Source organism: Dama dama, chromosome 12 (genome assembly GCF_033118175.1).
Source record: "Dama dama isolate Ldn47 chromosome 12, ASM3311817v1, whole genome shotgun sequence".
Classification (NCBI taxonomy): Eukaryota; Metazoa; Chordata; class Mammalia; order Artiodactyla; family Cervidae; genus Dama; species Dama dama.
Window position 1 is genome coordinate 92490352 of NC_083692.1, and position 22280 is coordinate 92512631.

Sequence of the window (22280 nt, forward strand, 5' to 3'; positions counted from 1 at the left end):
CCATCTCCTGGATAATCTCTTAGCTCCTGCAGTAGAAGATGTAATCAAAAGATTCTGCAGCAGCTACTGAGTAGGGGAATTATCAGAACCAGAGAGGACAATAGCTATGTATGAGGCTTTGAAACTGAGAGTGATAAATTTGAACTTGAAGCTCAGTTCGGAGTGTTAAGGAAAGTGTTATATGACTGAAGTAGGGAGATTATATGGATCTCTGTAGGGTAAAATTTAATATAACAGAGACTCTCAGGGCCAAAGCATTAATAGTTTTTATGTCCTCAAGTATCAGTTCTCTACTTTTCTCCCAATGGCGCACACACAGCTAACAGTGTTTACTTTAATGAAGATGTTTAAGGCATGCCCAGATTTTTGTGAAAACATGCTAACAATCTTGAATGAAAGTACACATTTTCTAAACACCATAGCTGCTCGTGGAGTGCCATTTATTAATGGTTATTAACCATAACCAGATGCAGTTCATAGCTGGCTCTCAATAATACCTCTTCCTTCTTTCCCATTCAGAAAAGCAGACCTTGAATTCAAGTGAATAAAAAGTGGTATTAGGAGAACAACTTTGAATCGATTTTGATTCACTATGAGTTACTTACACACTCGTGTAGTACATTATTAACAAATTAGTTGACATGGTTACAGTGTGACTGCTGTATACCACTGTGTTGGGACACTGCTTAGGAACAATGCTATCTTGATTTTATTATAATTCAGCCATTGTGATGAATAATCCTGTACAAATTATTTTTCTTGATAGTGTTTGTATCATGGTTATCTTCTACTCTACAAAATATAGATGGTTGTTTTTTCATCTGTAGTCAATGGATGGTAAAGAGTAGAGAAAAGCTATAATTTAGTTCATTACAATTCCTTTTTCATGCCAAGAAGCAAACTTACCTTTACCTTTTTCAAGCATATTCATTAAAAAAAAAAACCCAAAACAGAAACCAAACTTTCCAAACCAAAGGACACGATATTTATGGGGAAAGACCACAGAACTGAGAGGAACAGGGCTGACCACAGGAAAGACCACAGAACTGAGAGATACTGGCTTTAAATACAGTAGAGTTAAAATATCTAGATGCTTTTACCTAGAAAACAAGGAATCTAAGGACATGATTCCTTTGGTCTACTCCTGGAATATCACTTCCTGTCACTGTAGCTTTTCCTCAGCTCAGTTTCATGTCACTTCAGGGTTTAATCATACAATTTTAAAGGAAGGGCTTTGAAGATCATTTATAGATCTCCCTTATTCTTAGTCTAGCAGTTTATTCATTATAACTCTCTGAATGGTCTTATTCATTCTTGGATTTTCAGTACCCGACATAAAAATTAGAAAGTATTCTATAAAGATTTATTAAGTTGGCTTAAAGAACTTAATGTGCCTTGATTAAGTCAGAATACTATTAATAAAGTATGGTAATTCTTTTTTAAAATTTTTATTCTTATTTATTTGACTGCGTCAGGCCTTCGTTGTGGCATGTAAACTCTTAGTTGTGGCACGTGGGGTCTAGTTGCCCAACCAGGGATTGAACCCAGGCCCCCTGCATTGGGAGCGAGGAGTCTTATCCACTGGACCACCAGGGAAGTCCCTAAGGTCTGATTAGTCTTACTAATTTTAGCACTTAAATGTCATCAGTGATTTTTTTTTTCTTAACCTTTTTTCTCTAACCAGATTTGCATCTGCTGGTGATGATGGAATTGTAGTTGTGTGGAATGCCCAGGTGTGTATTGATTCTATGTGGATTATGTAACAAAGACATGACTCTATAGTTGAGTATGTATTCATAAACATTACCTGGAGATAAGCCTGCATGTTGGTAGACTGAGCTGAATTAATGTTTGAAAAGGGCTGCTTAGGATGAATTCGTTTAAAATGAGGACCAATGTTTCATAGTAGAGTTTTTTATTTAAGATTTTTTTCTGAGAAACAAATGCTAAATTATGTAAATAAATGTCTTAATTTTAATTAAGTAAAATTTAAGTTAGCAGCTGGGTACTGATTCTGAAAATGAATCAGGTGTTGATTTTTGTGAGAGACAGTTTTTTCCAAATTGACAATTTTTTCTGAATTTTTCTAAATTGTTGACAGCATAGTATTCTTCCCATGTTTCACTTGAATAGTAATGTATTAAAAGGTTTATTATTATTATTTTTTTAATATTTAAGGCTTTACCAAATTTCTCTAGGTCCTCTCTTCCTAATCCTTGGATTCTCAAAGTATTCTCTTTTGAAGCATTTATCTACTCACCCTTGTTTGGACTGTTAACTAGTCTGACTCCATCAGATCCTCATTTTTCAATGGCTTTGCCTGTGATGGACACAGTTTAACGTTACATTCATCACATACATCATGAAATCCTGCAACCTTGGAGAGATTTGAAATTTATGTTATATTTACATTGCATTTTTGTATTTACTACTTGGGAAGTCAATGAGAGACTGATGGATGAAGACATTGGATGGGTGGGAATAACTGTTGATGTTAATTAGAAATAGAGTCAATACTGACTTTATGAGTGGTTGATATATGACTGGATATATATGTCCAATTGTTACTGTTATGTGGGCTTTTATTTTCTTCTGCAATGTAAGATGGAGATAATAAATATTTGGATAATGAAGACTCCCTATATTTTCCCTGCTAAGTTACTGATATTTTATACTTAACTTACATAATTATAACCTTAAAACCATATGGAAAGAGTATTCGTTAAAGTTTCCTACAACAATCTGTTATTTTCTATTAGAAAATATTTAAAATTGTTTAAGCCTACTCTGTTAGTATCTGTTTAGATCCTATTGCTTAAATTATAAAATCTAAGTAATTTCAAATGTATGTATTTTCTACCTGGTGGTTTTGCTTAATGTTGTCATTTAAAATTAAGTTATAAAATATAAAGTACTATTAACATTTTTATTGATATTTCAGACAGGAGAAAAACTTTTGGAATTCAGTGGACACACTCAAAAGATAACAGCTATTATTACATTGCCTTGTTTGGAAACTTGTGAAGAAAAAAATCAACTGATCTTGACGGCCTCTGCTGATAGAACAGTTATTATATCCTTAAATCTAGAACCAAATGAAATAGCTGTGGGATCCAAGGGACCAGTACATACATTATTAGTCTTTATCCCCTTGAGGCCCGTCTGTACATTCATGACTCAGCAAAAATGGTTTTGTTCTAGCCTTCATAGGACACTTCTTATTAAAAGTATTAGATGTCTAAAAAGAATTAGACTGAAAGTAGCCAGTTAAGGCTTATTGTTGATGGAAACTCCATAACTAAAGCTGTTCTTCCCGGCTTTATATAAATTACAAAAGACGGAGGAAATGGAACAATGTAGACTTAAAAATATTTATCATCTCAGTTTGCTTTTCAATTTAGAGAAACAAAGATGAGTTGAACTGGAGAATAATTCACATTTTCTTATATGCTCATTATACCGCAAAAGAAACTTAATAGTCCCAACCCATAAGAACCTTCTGACAATCCAAGGCTGGCAGAAAAGTGAATTACCATGTGCTCAGTGTTTTATATATTTAGTATTTTAAAACAATGAAAAAATGTAAATTACCTTCCCTCGTTATACTTTTAGTTGAAAATTTAAGATGTAACAGCCATAGTAATGTTTTATAAATTGCATGTATGTGCCAGGCATTGTTCTGTTTTGCATTTATTAACCCATTTAACCCTTATAATAAATATTTTTATTATTTTCATTTATAAATAAGAAAAGAGAGGCACAGAGAGGTTAAGTAAATGGCCCAAGTTCATGCAGCCTGTATAGGGCCAAAGGCAGTAGTCTGACTGCAGAGTCAGAGCTCTGAATCACTATGTGATACTGCTTTCATAAAATATTTTTCTTAAACAAACTTAGCCTTTTTATATTTGTAGGAGGAATTTAATCTATGAAGGCTATAGCTGCATGCTATAGATAATCTTTCATTGCTTTTTTTTTTTAAAGGTGTCATAGATTAGCTTTAAAAAGTCTGTGCTTATCTGAGAATTCTATTTAAATAACTTCAGGTCTTAGTGAAGTTGAGTTTTGGAGTAAGCCCAAAGGTGTAGGTGTTTCTTAGGCTTTTGTAGAACCAAGACGTACTTTATGACACACTTTACATAAGCTTGTCAGTTGAAGTGATTTTTAGACAGATTGCCAATAGGGGGTAGAAATTCACGAAAAGATTCAGGTGGAGATAAAATGACATAGTGTGGTGATTACAGTGTTGCACAATCAGGGGCATAAAATGCACTTAGTATGTTTAGGTCACAGTAGATGTACTACCATTGTTCTGTTGAGGCACATGTTATTTTATGGACTAAAACTCTTTTTTGTTTGTTTTCAGTATCAGTATAATCTCTGCAAAAATAGAATATAAAATTCTTTTTATTAGACTGCTCCTAAGGTACTAGAATACTATTTAGAGATAATTGTTAAAATTACTATTACAGTACAGACATGGGTAGCTGGGACAATATCAGTATAAACTTTAACTGTGAGTGCTAAAATAGAGTAATTTCCTTTGCTGAATGACTTTTCTTGTTAAAAATAATTTCAGGTTGCTTTGTTAGTACTTCCATTTATTCAAATGGATTTTAAATTTACATGCTTGGGTATTTGCTATTAAATAACTTCATTAATTAAATGCTGAGGGTAGATTTTTTCTTTGGTCAAATTTTAATTTTATGAGTCCATATTTGTATGTGTATATATATTTATATGTAAATGTGTTCTCATATAAAATGTATATCTTACCATAGGAAATGGTATGAAAAATTTGAAAATCATTATGCTCCTTAAGTCAGACTAATCTTGGACCTTTTATGAGAGGTCTTGAAATTATTTTAAATATGGATATAGGTATTTGGTTACTGTCTTCTTTGAATTAAGATAACTAGTAAAATCATGCCGGGCACATTGAGGGAGCTTTCAGTTAATGTTAATTAATGGATGTGATAGTTTTTAGTATAAATATTTTATGTTCAGTGTTTATTAGATTATGATAGACTGTTTTGGAGAGTAAAAGTTAAATTTTTTATAGTGCAATATTTAATGCTTTATAAAGATTTGATATTCAGACATTCATTCTGTTGGTATTTTCAAATGGTTTTGTAGTAAAATTTACATCAAAACTTATTTTAGATTATAAGCTTGCTATGCTAAGTTGATTTTTGTAGTAGTATAAACACAAAATACTTTATGCTTTATATATTTTCTACATAAAATGTATAATATTTGTATTAATAATTATAAAAGTTATCTCATAATTAAGTTTTTGAAATTCTGCTTAGAAATTATTTCTTAACATAAATTTAGGAATGGGATTGTGATACTGGTAGACAAGTTCAGAAAGTGTCATGCTTCCAGTCTACTGTAAAGGTAAAATCTTAATCAGATATTTTATGGTAATAATCTTTTTATTCAGAAAAAGTTATCTAATGATTTAGATGAAATTATCTTTGTAGGTTTTAAAAATTATTTCTTCTACTCATACCTACAGTCATTTGATTCTTCTTCTAAGTCTAGATTTTGGGGAGTATGTATATTAAATGCTAGAATGTTTGAATTTTAAATTAGCATAAGAGGTGAATCTCTATAGTAAGATAAGGAAAAAGGTAGTACTTAGTATGTTTCTAGTAGGTAATTCTAGGAAGGGATACTACTTTCCAAGTGATATGGCAGTAGCTAGTCTTTTTTTTTTCTTCTCTGTTTTAACTTTAAAATTGAAACATGGAGCTATTTGTGCCTCACTGTCTGTTTTCTGTAAAATCATAATTTAGCAGTCGTTACTTAGTTCCAGAACAAAATCTTTTGTGGCTACTCTTAGGTTCATTTTATAAACATACTAATTGGGGCTTATTATTGATAGAAACTCTGCTACATGTTGGAGAAACAAACTTGGATAAGACTTGGCTACTTTCATTCCTATAGAAGAAACAACCTTAAATGTTCTCAGAAAGTGCCATTGTTTTTCAGTAATTTCAGCAGGCTTGGGGAAAGATACTACTAAAATGAAGTAGTGTTTCCTCATTTACTTTGAAGATTACTGATCTCTTGAAGGGAAAGGGTGTCAACTTGTGGACATATTTTAAAACCACTTAATGCTTGAATTTCTAAACTGATAAATATTTTGCATGAATTTTGCAGTGTTTAGCTGTTCTTCAGAGACTAGACGTTTGGCTCTCTGGTGGGAATGACCTGTGTGTGTGGAACCGAAAATTAGATCTTCTGTGTAAGACAAGTCACCTTTCTGATACAGGTAAAAACAAATCAAGGTACTTGTGAACCATGATAGACTCTAAAATAAAGACACAGTGAATCTTCAAAGAGACTTTCCATGAATACAATAGTAATATAGGAGCTTTTCTTTTTAATTCTGAATATAAGATGTAGCCATATTTTCCAATTCAGGTGAAGGGTTGTGTAAAATATATTTTTTGGAAGGAAAAGGTTCACAATAGTAATATAGGAGCTTTTCTTTTTAATTCTGAATATAAGATGTAGCCATATTTTCCAATTCAGGTGAAGAGTAGTGTAAAATATATTTCCATTTCAAATTGGAAGGAAAAGGTTCCCCTTCTTCTGGCTTCTTCACCCATTCTAACAGAATTTCTCAAAAGTGAACAAGAAAAACCTTTTCTTACATGTTCCTGGACCATGTCCTAAACTGAGTTTGATGAGCCTGTTGACACTTGGCAGCAGATCTTTATGACTTTACAAAAATATTTTCTTCATTTGTAGGTCATCAGACTTTGCATAGAGTCCTAAGGATGCCCTCATTTTACAGTTGGTTTTACTAAGGAAATGTCATTCATGTGCAAATGTAAAAACCAAATTCTGTTTTCTCAGAAAAAAATCAGTTTTGACTTACATCGGTATCAAGGAACTTAAAAGAATAAAAATTTACTCAGAGTAAAAATATTTAAGTGTAAATGAGTAAATTTAAATGACAGTAACCTTAAAATCATGTGATCCACTATTAACTATTTTTGTTTCTAAAAGTAATGAAATGAACCCATTGTCATCCTGGAAAGAATACAGGCATACCTTGTTTTATCGCACTTTACTTTATTTGGCTTTGCAGATGATGCGTTTTTTACAGATTGTTTGTGGCAGCTCTGCATCATGCAAGTCTTTTGGCACCATTTTTCCAGCAGCATTTGTTCACTTTGTGTTTCTGTCACATGGTGGTAATTCTTGTAATATTTCACAGCCTCCAACAGCAAAAAGAATGACTGCCTAAAGGCTCAGCTAATGGTTAATATTTTTCTAGCAATAAAGTGTTTTACAATTAAGGTACATACTTTGTCTTTTAGACATGATACTATTGCACATTTAATAGATGACAGTATAATGTTAACAACTATTTTCAGTTCAGTCACTCAGTCATGTCCGACTCTTTGCGATCCCATGCACTGCAGCATACTGGGCTTCCCTGTCCATCACCAACTTCTGGAGTCTGCTCAAACTCATGTCCATTGAGTCAGTGATGCCATCCAACCATCTCATCCTCTGTCGTCCCCTTCTCCTCCTGCCTTCAATCTTTCCCAGCATCAGGGTCTTTTCCAATGAGTCAGTTCTTCACATCAGGTGGCCAAAGTATTGGAGTTTCAGCTTTAGCATCAGTCCTTCCAATGAATAGTCAGGACTGATTTCCTTTAGGAGGGACTGGTTTGATCTCCTTGCTGTCCAAGTGACTCTTAAAGAGTCTTCTCTAACACCACAATTCAAAAGCATCAGTTCTTTGGTGCTCAGTCTTCTTTATAGTCCAACTCTCACATCCATACATGACTACTGGAAAAACCATAGTTTTGGCTAAATGAATCTTTGTCAGAAAAGTAATGTCTCTGCTTTTTAATATGCTGTCTAGGTTCGTCACAGCTTTTCTTCCAAGGGGCAAGCGTCTTTTAATTTCATGGCTGCAGTCACCATCTGCAGAGATTTTGGAGCCCAAGAAAATAAAGTCTGTCACTGTTTCCATTGTTTCCCCATCTATTTGCCATGAAGTGATTGGACTGGATGCCATGATCTTAGTTTTTTGAATGTTGAGTTTTAAGCCAGCTTTTTCACTACTATTATACGCACTGGGAAATTAAAAAATTTGTGTGACTTGCTTTACTGTGATAATTGCTTTGTTTTGGTCAAGAACCAAACCCAAAATATCCCCAAGGTATGCCTGTGTTATTAAAGCGTATTATTGTTGTCTTAGAGTAGTAGGAGCCCTGTGAGTTGAATATACACTGCTTTATTGGCTTATCGCCACATGGGTATTATAAAATACTAGAAAAATAATATAATGTCTTAATAAAACCAAATCCCTACCTTACTAGGATTTATAGTTTAACTTCTCAGCTCACCACTTGATCACCAGTAATCTTGTTTGTAGTGGTAAAGATCTCGCCTGCCAATGCAGGAGGCGTAAGAGTGTGGGTTTTATCCCTGGATCAGGAGGATCCCCTGGAGGAGGGCATGGCAACCCAATCCAGTATTCTTGCCTAGAGAATCCCATGGACAGAAGGGCCAGGCAGGCTACAGTCCATAGGGTTGCAAAGAGCCAGACACGACTGAAGTGACTTAGCATGCACGCACACTTGTTGTGAAATACTGAAATCAGGGCTAAAAAGGACCTTTTGCATGTTAATGGAAGTGATCACCTGTTATTGCAGTTCCCCTTCCCTTTGCACATTAACTTTGAGTACTGCACTGTAAGTAGTCACAGTATTGCCCTGTTTATTAGTAAGAGATAGCAGAAACCTTTGAGAAAGTCAGTTAGAAAGCTTTTAAAAGACCTTAAGTTGCCATTGGTGAGCTTTTCGTGATTTGGATTTTCCAAATTACCAGATGCCAAGTAGTTAGCAGTACTATTAGATCTTTATTTTATGAAACTCCTTTCACTAAGCCTTGCTTGATTTGTGGACTGGCAGGGCTTTTAGGGGCAGTTATATATTTGGAAATAAGCAAAAATAATCTTAGTATGATAAAATGGAAGGAGCCTTGGACATCCATGCCCTTTCCAACAATATGTTCTGTGATTCTGTGTATTAAGTTGCTACTTCTGGATTATTGAGCTTATAGTAAGTTTATTTCACAAGTAATCAGTGTTTTTTAACAAGCTGTTTTTTGCATCTGGAATTCTCTGCTGTTCCCCCTTCCCCTGCTCTCCTGTCTCTTCTACTTTATCCTGTACACCACTGCTCCCATTTCTCCTCCTCTACCCTCTACACCTTGTCCTTGACCATGGAAAAATATAAAACATGTTGGTAAGACCTATGTGGAGGAAAGATGTTGGCCAGAAATACTCCCCAAGTGGGGCGGTAAAGTAGATGAGAATATTTTCCCAATTAGCATATGTGTTATGAATTACTATATAGAAATTACATATATTTTATAAGGGAAAAGTTAACATTAATAAACAAGTTTTGTGCCAACACATATGGTAATTCTAAATCTAACACATGAATTCTTTAATTTTTGCTGACAAAAGTGATCATTATAACATATGTTACAGAAGTTGTGGTTATCCTAAAATCATTTCATGATTTAGCTATAAAAAATGTACTTAGCACTGTATGCTTAATAAGTGAAATGTGATGGAATGTTGAATCTGATTATTCTAGTAATACAAGGGATTTTGTAAATGTACTCGTTGATTATAAACATACTATTTGAAGGCCACTTTCTTAGCTGTTGACTGTTGGCTCATTTATTTGCTGCCAGGGAGTTCACCCAGGCTTCTTAAATTTACATTGAGGAAAAATGCCAATTTTGTATTCCATTTGAGCTAGCCATCTTGTAAATGGCGATGATGATTATCTTAAGGGGTCCCTGGTAAATAAGTTTGCCACAATAGTACAAATATTCAAAGAGCATTTTCTACCCTTAATAAATCAATAAAGTCTTCGAGAGATCTTACTGACTTCACAAAGTCACTTTCACATGCAAGTGTGATATAGCGAATTGTGTGAGCTTTATTGTTACCATCCCCTTTGAAGAAATGACTAATATAAATCTGAAAATGTTTTTGATCTAATCCATTAAGAAAATAGTTTAACTTTTGTTTTATATGTTTTTGAAGGGATCAGTGCTTTGATTGAAATACCTAAGAACTGTGTTGTGGCAGCAGTTGGCAAAGAACTGAGTGAGTATGATTTTTTCCCCCTTTATTTCTTCTTTTTTAAAATTTTAAACTAGCCTTGTGTAAACATTTCAGAAAGACTAATTCAGTTTTTTATTTAAAGGACATCTTTCCCTGCCCCAGTTTTGGCCTCCTGGGATTATTGAAGTGATATGGAACCTGAGACATTTTCAAGATGTTAGGTCGGTTTTTGCACCATACTTGGTCTAGCATAGGCAAGTGGGCAAGGTAACCCCACTCCTCTGTTGCTGGAGAGGGCCATTTACATTCCACAGTCCTCTCTGTTGATGACCCACCCTCACTCACTCACTCAGCAAAAACTTAAACATACATAAAACAACTACCAACATTCTAAAAACTAAAAACAAGCTGGGTTTGGAAGAGGGTTATTATGAGAGTTCAGTAAGACAGGAGCTGTGGCGTTTTTGCCTGAGGAAACCAGAGTAGCACCCATTATATTGGAAGGTGGAGTTTATACCATTTCCCTCAGATTAGTGGGATGGCAGAAGGAGGGAGAACAAGAGGAATGTTGTAAATGTACTAACTGATTATAAAAATGCCATTTGAAGGCCAGTCTCTTAACCGTTGACTATTGGCTCACTCATTTACTGCCAGGAGTCTGCAGTTTAAAAAAAGAGAAGACAAGCCTATTATGCTCATTACCTTATGGATAAAAATCATGTGCTGAGAAGTGATGGAGTTGCTTTTTAAAACCTGCTTTTTTCTTGAGGAATTTGTCTAGTGAAGCCCCGAGGGCATTTGGTATTACTTGTGCTGCTACTTCTAGAGACCAGTCTCGAGACTGACTGTGATCATCAGTTTGCATGTTTGCAAATGCCAGTGAGAAATGAGCTAATGGTTTACCATTTGTAAGCTGCTATCTGCAGGCTCTGCTGCTTTGCAGTCAAGTTTTTCTTTCTTCAACTGAACTTTCCCTGTGTAGTCATGTCTGAGAAGTAATTTTCTAGATCCAATGCTTATGCTTTCTTTTCATAAAGCAGCTTCTAAAGATAAAATGTAGTGTTTTTTTCTTTTTTTCTTCCTTGCAGAAATTCAGTTTTCCCATGTTCTTTATTGTGCTGGAAAGATGTTTCACTTTTCCCTGCTGTTTTCCTCTTGTTGCTAATTAATTGCTTGTGTTTTGCTGGTTTTATTCTAATTCGGTGGTTTTCAAAATGTAGTGTGCATGAGGATGACCTGAAGGACTTGTTAAGAACGCAAAATACTGGGCCTTACTCCCAGAGTTTCTAGTTCACTAGCTCTGGAGTGGGGCCTGAGCGTCTGCATTCTAACACTTGCTGGGAGTGCTGAGGTGGTTGGTCTGGGGCCATTCTTTGAGGGCGGCTGCTCTAAATATTTTGATCCACTTCTTTCCATCTCACTAGTGTTGCTCTGTTCAGGTACTCATCTCTTTTGCCTGGTTGGTCTGTTGTGATAGTCTCCTGACTTATTTTCGTTCCTCTACTCTATTTATTTTTTTGAATGTGTACTTAACAATGCTCAAACTATATTTTAGCCATTGCTGTTGTCTGGAGAACACATTGAAAGTATAAATATTTATGAAAGATTATTGTATTCAGATAATGATGAAGTACTAGTAAAATGTCTAAATATATGTAATGTGGCATGTCCAAAGGGCTTCCCAGGTGGCTCAGTGGTAAAGAATCTGCCTGCCAATGCATGACACGCAGGAGGCCCAGTCTGGATCCCTGGGTCAGGAAGATCCCCTATAGAAGAAAATGACAGGCCACTCCAGTATACCTGCCCGGAGAAGCCCATAGACAGAGGAGCCCGGCAGGCCACGGCCCACGGGGTCAGAAAAGAGAGTCAGACATGATTGAGCATGCATGCCCAGAGTGTCCAAATATAATCACCCCATGATAGAGTTAGTAGCAAGTAAAATAAAATCTCTTTAAGCATATGCCTATTCAGCACGCCTGCATGCTTAGTCGTGTCTGACGCTCCGCAAACCCCTGGACTGCAGCCCGCCAGGCTCCTCCACCCATGGTCCATGAGGGCTCTCCAGGCAAGAATACTGGAGCAGGTTGCCACTTCCCTTTTCAGGGGATTTCCTTGACCCAGAGATTGAACCTGTACCTCCTGTGTCTCCTGCATTGCAGGCGGATTCCCCACCTGCTGAGCCATCAGGGAAGCCCTTACATTTCTAATTTATGTGACTATTTGCATATATTTAAGATACTTGCAAATTGTTGCACAAATATTGTGACTGTTTGAATCCATATCAAAATTTGGATACCAGTGAAATTAATCCACCATGATATAGCCTGCTTGGTTGGCTAGTTAGGTATGGCCGTTCCCTTCTCTGTTTTAGTGCTTCTCAAATGCTTTCTCCTCTAGTTCAGTGCTTCTGGATACATTCTCTATCAGATGATAGAGGGATCCATCTAATGCAGGCTTCAGAGCGTCAGTGGCTTCCTGTTGCCTACATCAGTTATTTCTGGACTCTCAAGTTTCTGACTAGTACCAAAGTCAGACTTGTGGAGATCAACATAGAGTTGCCAATTTTTGTTTTGTTTAATGAAAACATTGAAAACCCCAAACTGGAAACAAAATAAGCTACCATTTACCACCCTCATTTTGAAAAAATAACTTTTTAACAACAAAATATGAAGAAGATGACCTCAGGAAAAAAGTATAGGGTTTTAAATTGAATACATTTAGATTTATTAAAAAAACAAACAAACTTATGTAGCCTTATTTTTTCTCGAATTTTTGCTCCAGATGAAAGAAATCTTTGCCCTAGGGATGAATGTAAGGTCACCAGTTGCCTACAAGATGAAGTCCAGGCCTTTCAGCATATCAAATCATGCCTTCCATGATCTCTCCCTACTTCCCTCGAGTCTTGTCTCACTGCTGCTAATCCTCATTTCCCTGAGCCCCCAGCCCGAGCTTGTTCTCTCCTCTGTGCCATCCTTTCTCTTGTCACCCGTATTGGACTTGACCACATAATTCATTGTCCTCTTTAATCTGGCTCATTACTACTTATTCTTTAAGAGCGCAGCTCTAGTATTTCTTTTTTCAAGGATGAAGTCTTGCTTTCCTTATACCTCCCCTCCCAGAGGTTTTACCTGTGTATTCTCATAATCTCATGTCTATCATTTAACTTACTACTCTAAAAACTTATGTTTGCTTTTTGGTCTCTCTTTGTCGCGCCCCTTCAGAATATTAGTGCCTTGGTGACTGAAACTTTCTTAATCTTTCTCCTAACAAATAAAGAGATTTTTATTGAATGAATTAGTGAATTCACTCAAATAGTAATAAAAATAACATTGATGCCTCAACAGAAATTAGAATATCATCTAAAAAAGGGAAGAAATTAAAGTTGGTTTTATTAAAAATAATTTATAAAAAATACAAATATTCTTAAAAATGAGGATTTCCATTTTACTTAGCCTTAAAATAGGGCTTCCCTGGTGGTTCAGATGCTAAGGAATCCTCCTGCAGTGTGGGAGACTTGGGTTCTATCCCTGGGTTGGGAAGATCCCCTGAAGGGAATGCCTACCCACTCCAAAATACTGGAGAATTCCATAGACAGAGGATCCTGGCAGGCTACAGTCCATGGGGTTGCAAAGAGTTGGACACCACTGAGTGACTTTCACTTTAACTTTTTCATGAAGTAAATATGTAGTGCCATTTTCCTTATGAAAAATAAGTTTTATTCCTCTAAATGTACTATGTTTTCTATTTCTAAGACTAAGCTTGTGCCCCTGTCCCTCTCTTTTTCTAACGTGAATCTTCTCAACAGGAAATAAAACTTCTGTGTGCACTGTCTGCAGTTACTTTGAGGCTTTTATTAGCTGGGCAGGACTATCATCACTCTGAGTACTTATCCTGGTTCAAAAGTTCAAGATTTTTCTGTCAACCCTTTTTTAGAAGTGACCATTGCTTTTCTTTTATCTTCTAATTAATGTTTATTTCCTTGAAGTTATTACATCTGTGACCCTTGTGAATACTTGACTATAGAGACTATATTTATGAACTTAACAGTTTCACATTATCTTTAGTACTTTGTAGTTTTTTGGTCAGGATTTCAGTCTGTTCTGGATTAAATACTGGATTAAACAGTATAGTACCTTGCTTGTTATTCTGTAATCTCAATTGCAGCATCATTTGGTAGTATTCCAACTAAAGTAGAATTTTCACTCTACTTTGCTAGGTGTCAGAAAGAGACCCCTTTGTATTGACGGAAAGACCTTCTTCATCTGACAACCACAGTTTCAATGTGAATGGCTGTCAGTATTAAATAACCTTTGTAGAGGTTTGTCATTTGGTAAAATGTGCCCAGAGACAGAAGGAAATGTGGTGTGACCTGTTTTCCAGAGAGAAGTGTGAGAAAGAAGAGAAATTTAGTAATAAGCCATCACTTGGGAGGAATATGACCTCTGGGATACTAGTTTTTCTAAGCTGTGGGCATCCACAGCACTTGTTGCTGGGGCCTGTTACAGCACTGACTGCACTGATTCTGGGCTGGTTTATGAGTCCCACTCCCACTCTCGATGAGTATTTCAGGGCAGTAACTGGAACCTAGTCACACATAAGATCTAATTTCCTGGAGCATCGTAATAAGTGTTCAGTAAATGTTTGTTTATTGATCTTTCCAGTTAATTTGATTTTGAGTTTTCTATATTGATTAATGTTAGGATTAATACAAGTTTATATAAACTGTTTGTTAACCTCAGCTGAGTAAAGCAACACTATAGTCCAAAAGAACTGTATAACTTACAAAAATTACAAGGCATATCCTCTTAGAGAGTTTGTAATTTAATGCTGTAAGCTTAGATACCAAGACAAGTAAATAAATAAGTAAAAACTGCTGAAGTCTTCACCAGTTTGAGGTTAAGCACAAATTTATAGCTTATTTTGCAGCAATACTTACTGGCCTGGCATGGGGAGAGAAGGATAATGGTTGGGGGTGATTCAGGGATCCGGACCAGCGCTGGCTAAGGAGAGAGTAAGGTGGGAGAGCTGGTCATGCACTGAAGGCTTAGGGAGGATGGGACTTAATGGTTGGTAGGGGTTTAGAAAAGTTTTAATAAAGGAACAGAGTTCTGAGGTCACACTCTGGATTTTAGTAGATCATTGCAAACATCTCAAGGATTTGAAAGAAAGAAAGAAAGCATGAACAAGACTGTCTTTGGAGATGGGTTTTTTCAGTATTTAGGTATTTGTCACTTAGTGAAATATTAGTTTTTTAAGCAGAAATGGAACTTTATCTTCTTTGACTATTTTAATAAAATTATATTGGTCTTTTCATTTAGTAATTTTCAGGTTGGTAGCACCCACAGAGGGATCACTAGGATGGGATATTCTTGAAGTTAAGCGCCTCCTTGATCACCAAGATAATATTCTCTCACTGCTTAATGTCAATGGTAAGCTCATTGTGTCCATGTTTATATTATGTAAAATTTTTTACTTGTTAACCTGTTTTGAGCTTTAGTCTTGTTCTGTCATAGGATTCTAGAATTACCATCTTGAAAATGATGCTATTAATAAGGAGAGATTGGCAGTCTTATTTTCTGAGGTTTAAACCAGTGGAATTCATCAAGTTTCATAGCTTGGAAGGTCTTAGATTTAGGCACGGGGGAAGGATGGAGTTGGGCAGAGAAAAGGGGTGATGGAGGAGACAGCATACTTACCTCAGGGGTTACTTGGCAGCCGTGGGATGATTGTCATAGGCTATCAATACTAATGCTTGGTAGCATTTTGGCTTTGGGGGCAAATGGTTCTGGCTCTTTTCTCTTTTGAAGGTCACACAGGACAAAATTATATACCACTCTATTTACAGTAGAATGAGCTGGATTCAGTCCGTCATTGAAAAGCCAGAGAATAACACCAAACTAAAGGTCTCCAGAAATGGATCATGCCTGCCCTTCCTCATGGCTGTGTGTTTTGCTTTGCCAGACTTTGTATCTGGCTTTCTCATGGTTTTAATGAGAATCTCCTGTGAGGTGAACCTGACATCGGATGACAGGATAGAATCACAAACCACAAATCCTGGGGTTTAGCTACTTTACTTTCAAATACACTGATACCTTATATCATTAGGGCTCTCCTGGGTGGTCTGGGCTCTGAGGTCAGATGGAGGACTCCTGGGTGGCTTCAGTTTGATAGTCTGGAGGAGACTGTGCATATGTTGTAGGGGGAATCCACTGCACCCCCTGACCTAGGCTGGCTCTTTCTGAGCAATACTTTGTAGAAACATGAGGCAGAGGGAAGGGACACAAGCAGTACTAAGTGTAATCTCCATTTGTAGGCCGTCAGTTGCATTTTAAGTTACATCAGTGAGAAGGGCCCTCCCAACTCCAGAATCTTCCTCTCTAATAGCCACTTACTTGTCTAACCCAACCGCAAGTCTTTCTGAGGACTAGATTATCTGTATGATAGAAATAACAATGTTAGGAGCACCCCTTTTGTCTTTTTCTGGGGACTTTTTTCCCTTTAGCCATGATGGCAGCCCACAAGGCAAGTTCTTGTTTGGAAGTCCCTCTGACACTGAGCCAGAAGCCCCAGGGCGGGAGCTGTTGGGAGGAGCACAGCGGTGTTCTGGCCGTTACAGTGGTCACACCTGGTTGTCCCGCGTTAGCACTGAAGTCCTGGGACCAGGACCCGGCATGTTTCCTTAAGGAAGCTGAGGAGATGTCACTGAGGGAGCCTCAGCTTCATGGCACTTCTCTGCACATCTCTGTGATGTACAGAGATACTTAGAACAGTTTAATTAAGAATGCTCTCGTCAAGTCTTTCTTTGCCAACATCTTAAGTAAAGGAAAACGGAAAGCTAAGGCACAAAATAATTAGTTAATAGAAATGACAGAAAACCCCTAGTACTTTTTACTTTTATGACTATAAAATTATACTACAGAACGTTAGCAAGCCAAAAGCATATTTAGGAATCATTTATGGATGAGTAGTCTGGTAAAATTTGAGAATGGTATTGTGACAGTCTCTCATAATAGATGTCTGCCATGCTGCAGATTTTAGACATCCTGAAAGGATTATGTTGTACGACTCCCAGTTCCACCCTCAGCCCTGCTGCTTTATCCCCACCAGTTGCCAGTCAAAGATATGGCCAGTTACTGGGTTTAGAACTCACAGGGAAAGTGCATGTTCAGTGAGTTGGCGCTAGGACAACCTTAGCAGAACGTTTGTTTGTAGCAGAACTCCCACAAATGTGGATAATGAATACCGGGTTTGCCCAAGAGCTCTGAATGCCTCTGTAGAGATTGTCTAAGACCAACATACAAGATAACCTTGCTTCTCTCTTCTGGCAGAAGGCTCTAGGTGCTGCTGCTTTATTTTATTCCTTTTTGTGTTTTATGCTGACAGCATGATATGGTAGTCACAAAGTATTAGTACTTCTGAGGGATGGGTAGACAGGTTTCAGGTGAGATTTTCATACTAAGTGACTTCTGATACTTGCCTGAGGATCAAAGTCCATCCACATACAAATACATCATTGAGGTTGTTTGGTGTGAAACATTTTGAATGGGATAATTCACACAGCAATAAACTGCACTGACTCAGGTCAGTGTCAGCATTTTGTTTCTAGTGAAAAATTATAACTGGGCTCAAGTACTTTGCTTCTGTTGCCTAGATGAATTACAGACACTTGGCGGAGATTAGAGCAGGCAGCTGTGTGGTCTCAGTAGGTTAGCTCTGTTATGATGACACATGCAGAGTTGGAGTCAAGAAGAATCTTCACTTGTTAATGTCTCTGGTTCTTTTGTAGTTTGAGTGAAATTGGAAAGAGGAGGGAAAGGGATGGAAAAGAAGGTCATGGAAAGATTACTGCTGTCTTAACTTTCCCACTAGTAGACCTAGAAGCCTGTTTTCTCTCCACAGATGAGAAATGAACTTAATTCTTCACAGATAGAATTTCAGAGAGTCTGCTAATAAACTATGGAAACTGGACTTGGAACCAAGGAAAAATACTATTTACCTGTATGATTGCTGATAATTCTATATTTTGAAGAGATTGTTCATCTAGTTATTAGAAATTTCTGTCCTGGTTTATTTGATAAATTAGATAATTAAATCATAATTACTCATCCGTGTAGTCCTAAATTACAAGTAACTGGATGTTTTAATACCATTAATATGAAATAATACCAGGAGCTCAAAATAATACCAGGGACTCAAAAGATAACATTCAGTGTCTTTAAAATGGCTACACATTTATTATTTTATTTCTACAGTCATCTTCATTTAATGCCTAAGAAATCCAAGATAGAAAAAGATTAAATGACTTTCTAAAGGCCAACCACATGGCTAGTAACAGGCTGAGTCAAAATTAAAACTTGAGTTTCTAGACTCACAGTACACTGTTGTGCTCCACCTTCCTCTAAATATAAAGGAATTAAATCACATTTCTTTATGATAGTTTTTAGTCTTAGCGGTTGTACATTTTCCTTAAATATATAATTTGTGAAGTGTCTTAGCCCACGAATTTCATTTTCATTAAACATTTTAAAAACTTGTTATTGTGCAAGTAATACATAGTCATAATAGAAAAATGAGGAAATAGAAACATAAAAAATGTAAAAATGAAAATGAAAATCATTCATATAGTATTAAGTACAGTTTCATGTCCTTCTAGGTGTTTTTCTGGGCATATATACATATGGTGTGCTTTTTGTAACAGCATGTCATGAATGTATTTCTGTATTAATATAACATACTTTTACAACTTAATTTTTGATAACAGCATTACTGTTTCATTTCATGAATGTCTTATTTATTTATTCAGTCCCCAATTGGTTGTTTCAGATATCTTTAGACAGTCATTGGTCATGTGTGTGTGATGAAGTTCCCATAAAAATTCCAACAGTTTGGGGTTCAGAGAGCTTCAGGGTTGCTGAACATGTGGCGGTGCTGGGAGAATGGCCTGCCTGGAGAGGGTGTGGGTGCTCTGAGATGCCTCCCACACACCTTGCCCTGTGCATCTCCTTCCTCTGGAGGTTCATCTGTCTTTTGGCATACCCGTATGATAAAGTGGTGAACAGTAGGTAGATTGTTTTCCTGAGTTTTGTGAGCTGCTCTAGCATATTAACTGAACCTGAGGAGGGGATGTGGGACTCTTCAACTTACAGCCAGTTAGAAACACAGGTAACAACCTGGATTTGCTGTTAGTATCTGGAGTGAGAGAAGTCCTGCAGGACCAAGTCCTTAGCCTTTGGGAACTGACACTATTTCCAGGTAGATAGTGCCAAAGCTGAGTTAAATTGTAGGGATATTCAGCTGGTATCACATAATTGCTTGCTGTGGGGAAAACCCCCACACATCTGGTTTCAGGCATGTTGTGAGTGTGGGAGTAAAGGAGAAACAGAAGTGTAACTTTTTCTTAACTGTATATGGTCCAAGGTAAAATTCCTTTGTCTTTGTTCCCCAAATACTTAACCAAGTATTCCAGCATGAGTTATTTCTTTCTTCATTGAATTGAAAAGCAGTTGTTATTATTATTACTAAATGTGTAAGTAAACTTGAGTTTATTTCTGGTCTTTCTGTTCTGTTAATCTTCCTATTTGGCTTGTTGAGTTACCTGCCTGTTGTTAATACTGTGATTTTATAGAGCAATACTACTAGGCAGTTCATTCATTTTTACTGTAGCCTAGGTAAATGATCAATAAAGAGACATATGAACTCTGCCTAGATGTGAGTTTTGTATCTGGCTCCCATGTCGGGGAACTCATCGTCTGGGACACCCTGGGCTGGACCGTGCAGGCCTGCGAACGCAACTTCTGGGACCCATCTCCGCAGCTGGATGCTCAGCGGGAAATAAAACTCTGTCAAAAGCCAAATGACGTTTCTATTCGTCATCTCACATGGGATGAAGAGGTAAAAAAAGTTGAGAAAATTTCCATAATCTTAACATCTTTTACTAAACTCAGTTTCTAATTGGGAAAATGTAATCTCATGATATAGAAAGGTGTCACTCCTTGCATCCAAGTTGTGCTTTAAAATGTTTTGATGTATTGGAAAGATTACATCATTTGCTTTAAAAAAAAAAGCATTTTAATCTTTTATCACCTCCTTGCCTCTTATCTTTGAGGCAAGGAGGTGATTAAATGGCCACAAATTTTAGAACCCATTGAAGTTTTGAGCCGTATTAAATATTCCCATAGGATCTGAGGATAAGACTTAAAATTGTTTTAAGGAACACTTTGAGAAAGAATCCTTTTCAAGATTCTGGTGCATTTCCTGGAGAAGTGAAGGAAATTAAAAACTTCAGGAATGCCTTTCTTTTAGTCTTCTAGCATCCTGGGGCAAGATGATTGTGTGAGAATTACAGATTTCAGTTCTTCAGGCCAGTTGCTCTTGAAGCACTTTACATCTCTTTTTGCAGTAAGAGATTAGTACCAATGGATTTCTGAATCTTGGCTCTGATCTGAACATCTCTTGTTTTAGCTTTAGGAGCTCAGAAAACATGTTTCTAAATCTAATCACAAGAAATGTTTGAGTTGTAAACTTCAAGGAGAGGGGCTGGAGGAGGCTGTTACCTCACTTTATTTTGTGTCTCCCTATACTGTTTAAATCTGATAATTGTATGCTTTTTAATTTTTATTTTAAAAATGAGTGATAGTGTTCTGGACGGGGAGAGCATGGTCCACTTTTTTTTTTTTTTTGGCTTTTCTTTGAACCTCTTTTACTTTAAAAACCAAACCAAAATAGAATAGAGTAAGAATAGGTAAAGAACTTTGTTGTACCTAAAGATTAAGTTTCTTTATATTCTAACTTTACTTTGGGGGAAAAGAAAGAGTAAATATATATGATAAAAACAATAGCCTCAGGAAAGATAGAAACTAAATTTCTAAGAGTTGTAGCCCTAAAAATTATAATTTTAATTTGATACCTTTTTCTTATTGTAGTAAAAATTAGTGCTTAAAGTTTTTTCATTTTGCATTCTCTTTATTCTTAAAATTTTTGATTGATGTTTATTAAATGCTTCATAAAGCATTACTCAGTTTTCCCTCATTTTCTTTCTTTTATAAGAGTTTTTTTTCTTTCTACAAGGGGGTCAGTTATTGTTAATGACAAGTGATTGATAGAGTGATTCTGTTGAGTAAATACTGCCCCAAAGCTTATTAATTCTCTAGTTGTATTTATAATTTTGTAGTTTGGATAAAGCATTTGAACTCTGCACAGATTTCCTGGTCCATATAAGCTCGTTTCTGGGGTTTCTTTGCATTGAATGTTTCCCAGGGCTCTAGATTTTAGCAAGCTGGCCAGCTGTTTTTATTTTTGTGCCTGGCACTGGCCCTTAGCTAGCATTGCTGTGTGCAGAACAACCAGTCCTGAGGGTCAAGGGAGTCATTCCAGATTTAGACTCTGGTAAGCCTTGGAGGCATGTTTGGTCGAGATACTATAGGTCTAAGTTGGCATTATAGCCTTTGAGGCTGCATGAGAAGTGTTCTATGGTGAGAACAGGAAGGGAAAAGGATTTTTGAAAGGTCTGTCTCACTGGCATATCTACTGAGTAAGAATAAATGATTCTTAGATGAGAGCCACCAGAAGTCTAGTGACTTGCAAAATAGGTTCAGAAGCTATGTGGTATGGTATGAGGCAGGAGTAAGAAACTGGAGTCACATGATCTGAATTCCAATACCACCTCTCATATCTTAATTTTTTGTGTGACTTTAATCTTTTATTTTGACTTGTTATTCTGCAAAATAGCTTTTCCTTCATTAATGAGATGTTGTGAAGCTGAAGTAAGATAAATATTGGTGTAAGTACTTTCAAAAGATTAAAGCTGTTTTAGTAGAAAGGAAAAATGGAAATTTAGTAGAACTGGAAAAAATGTTTTTGTGAAACCAATATATATATATCTCTGCCACTCTAGCATATGCTATTTTGTATACTTCATAGTTCTTGTGATGCTTAAGATGTGGAGCCCAAGTAATGTTGCTCACATTTTTCAGGCAGAAGCAGCTAAGTAGGTTCCCAACAATACAGTATTGTGTGAATGAAAAGCCAGGTTGTACCCCAGCAGTACTCCACCACTACCGCACCAGTCTTCAGCCCCTGCTCTAGCTGTCCCGTTTCAGTAAGGAAGGCAAGGATGCTGCGGGGTGTAACACACAGAGTTCGCTCTGTATTAGCAGTCGTGTCCTTC

At 36.6% G+C, this 22280-nt stretch overlaps 1 protein-coding gene across 1 annotated transcript in view; it reads left to right on the plus strand.

Annotated features, from left to right (window-relative positions):
- The window catches only part of WDR41 (WD repeat domain 41), a 43500-nt gene that overhangs the window by 14306 nt on the left and 6914 nt on the right, over window positions 1-22280 (plus strand). The window contains exons 3-9 of the mRNA XM_061158126.1: window positions 1685-1733; window positions 2942-3073; window positions 5335-5397; window positions 6166-6277; window positions 10094-10156; window positions 15433-15543; window positions 19821-20005. Coding sequence (XP_061014109.1) covers window positions 1685-1733; window positions 2942-3073; window positions 5335-5397; window positions 6166-6277; window positions 10094-10156; window positions 15433-15543; window positions 19821-20005 — 715 coding nt within the window. The remainder of the gene's footprint in view (window positions 1-1684; window positions 1734-2941; window positions 3074-5334; window positions 5398-6165; window positions 6278-10093; window positions 10157-15432; window positions 15544-19820; window positions 20006-22280) is intronic.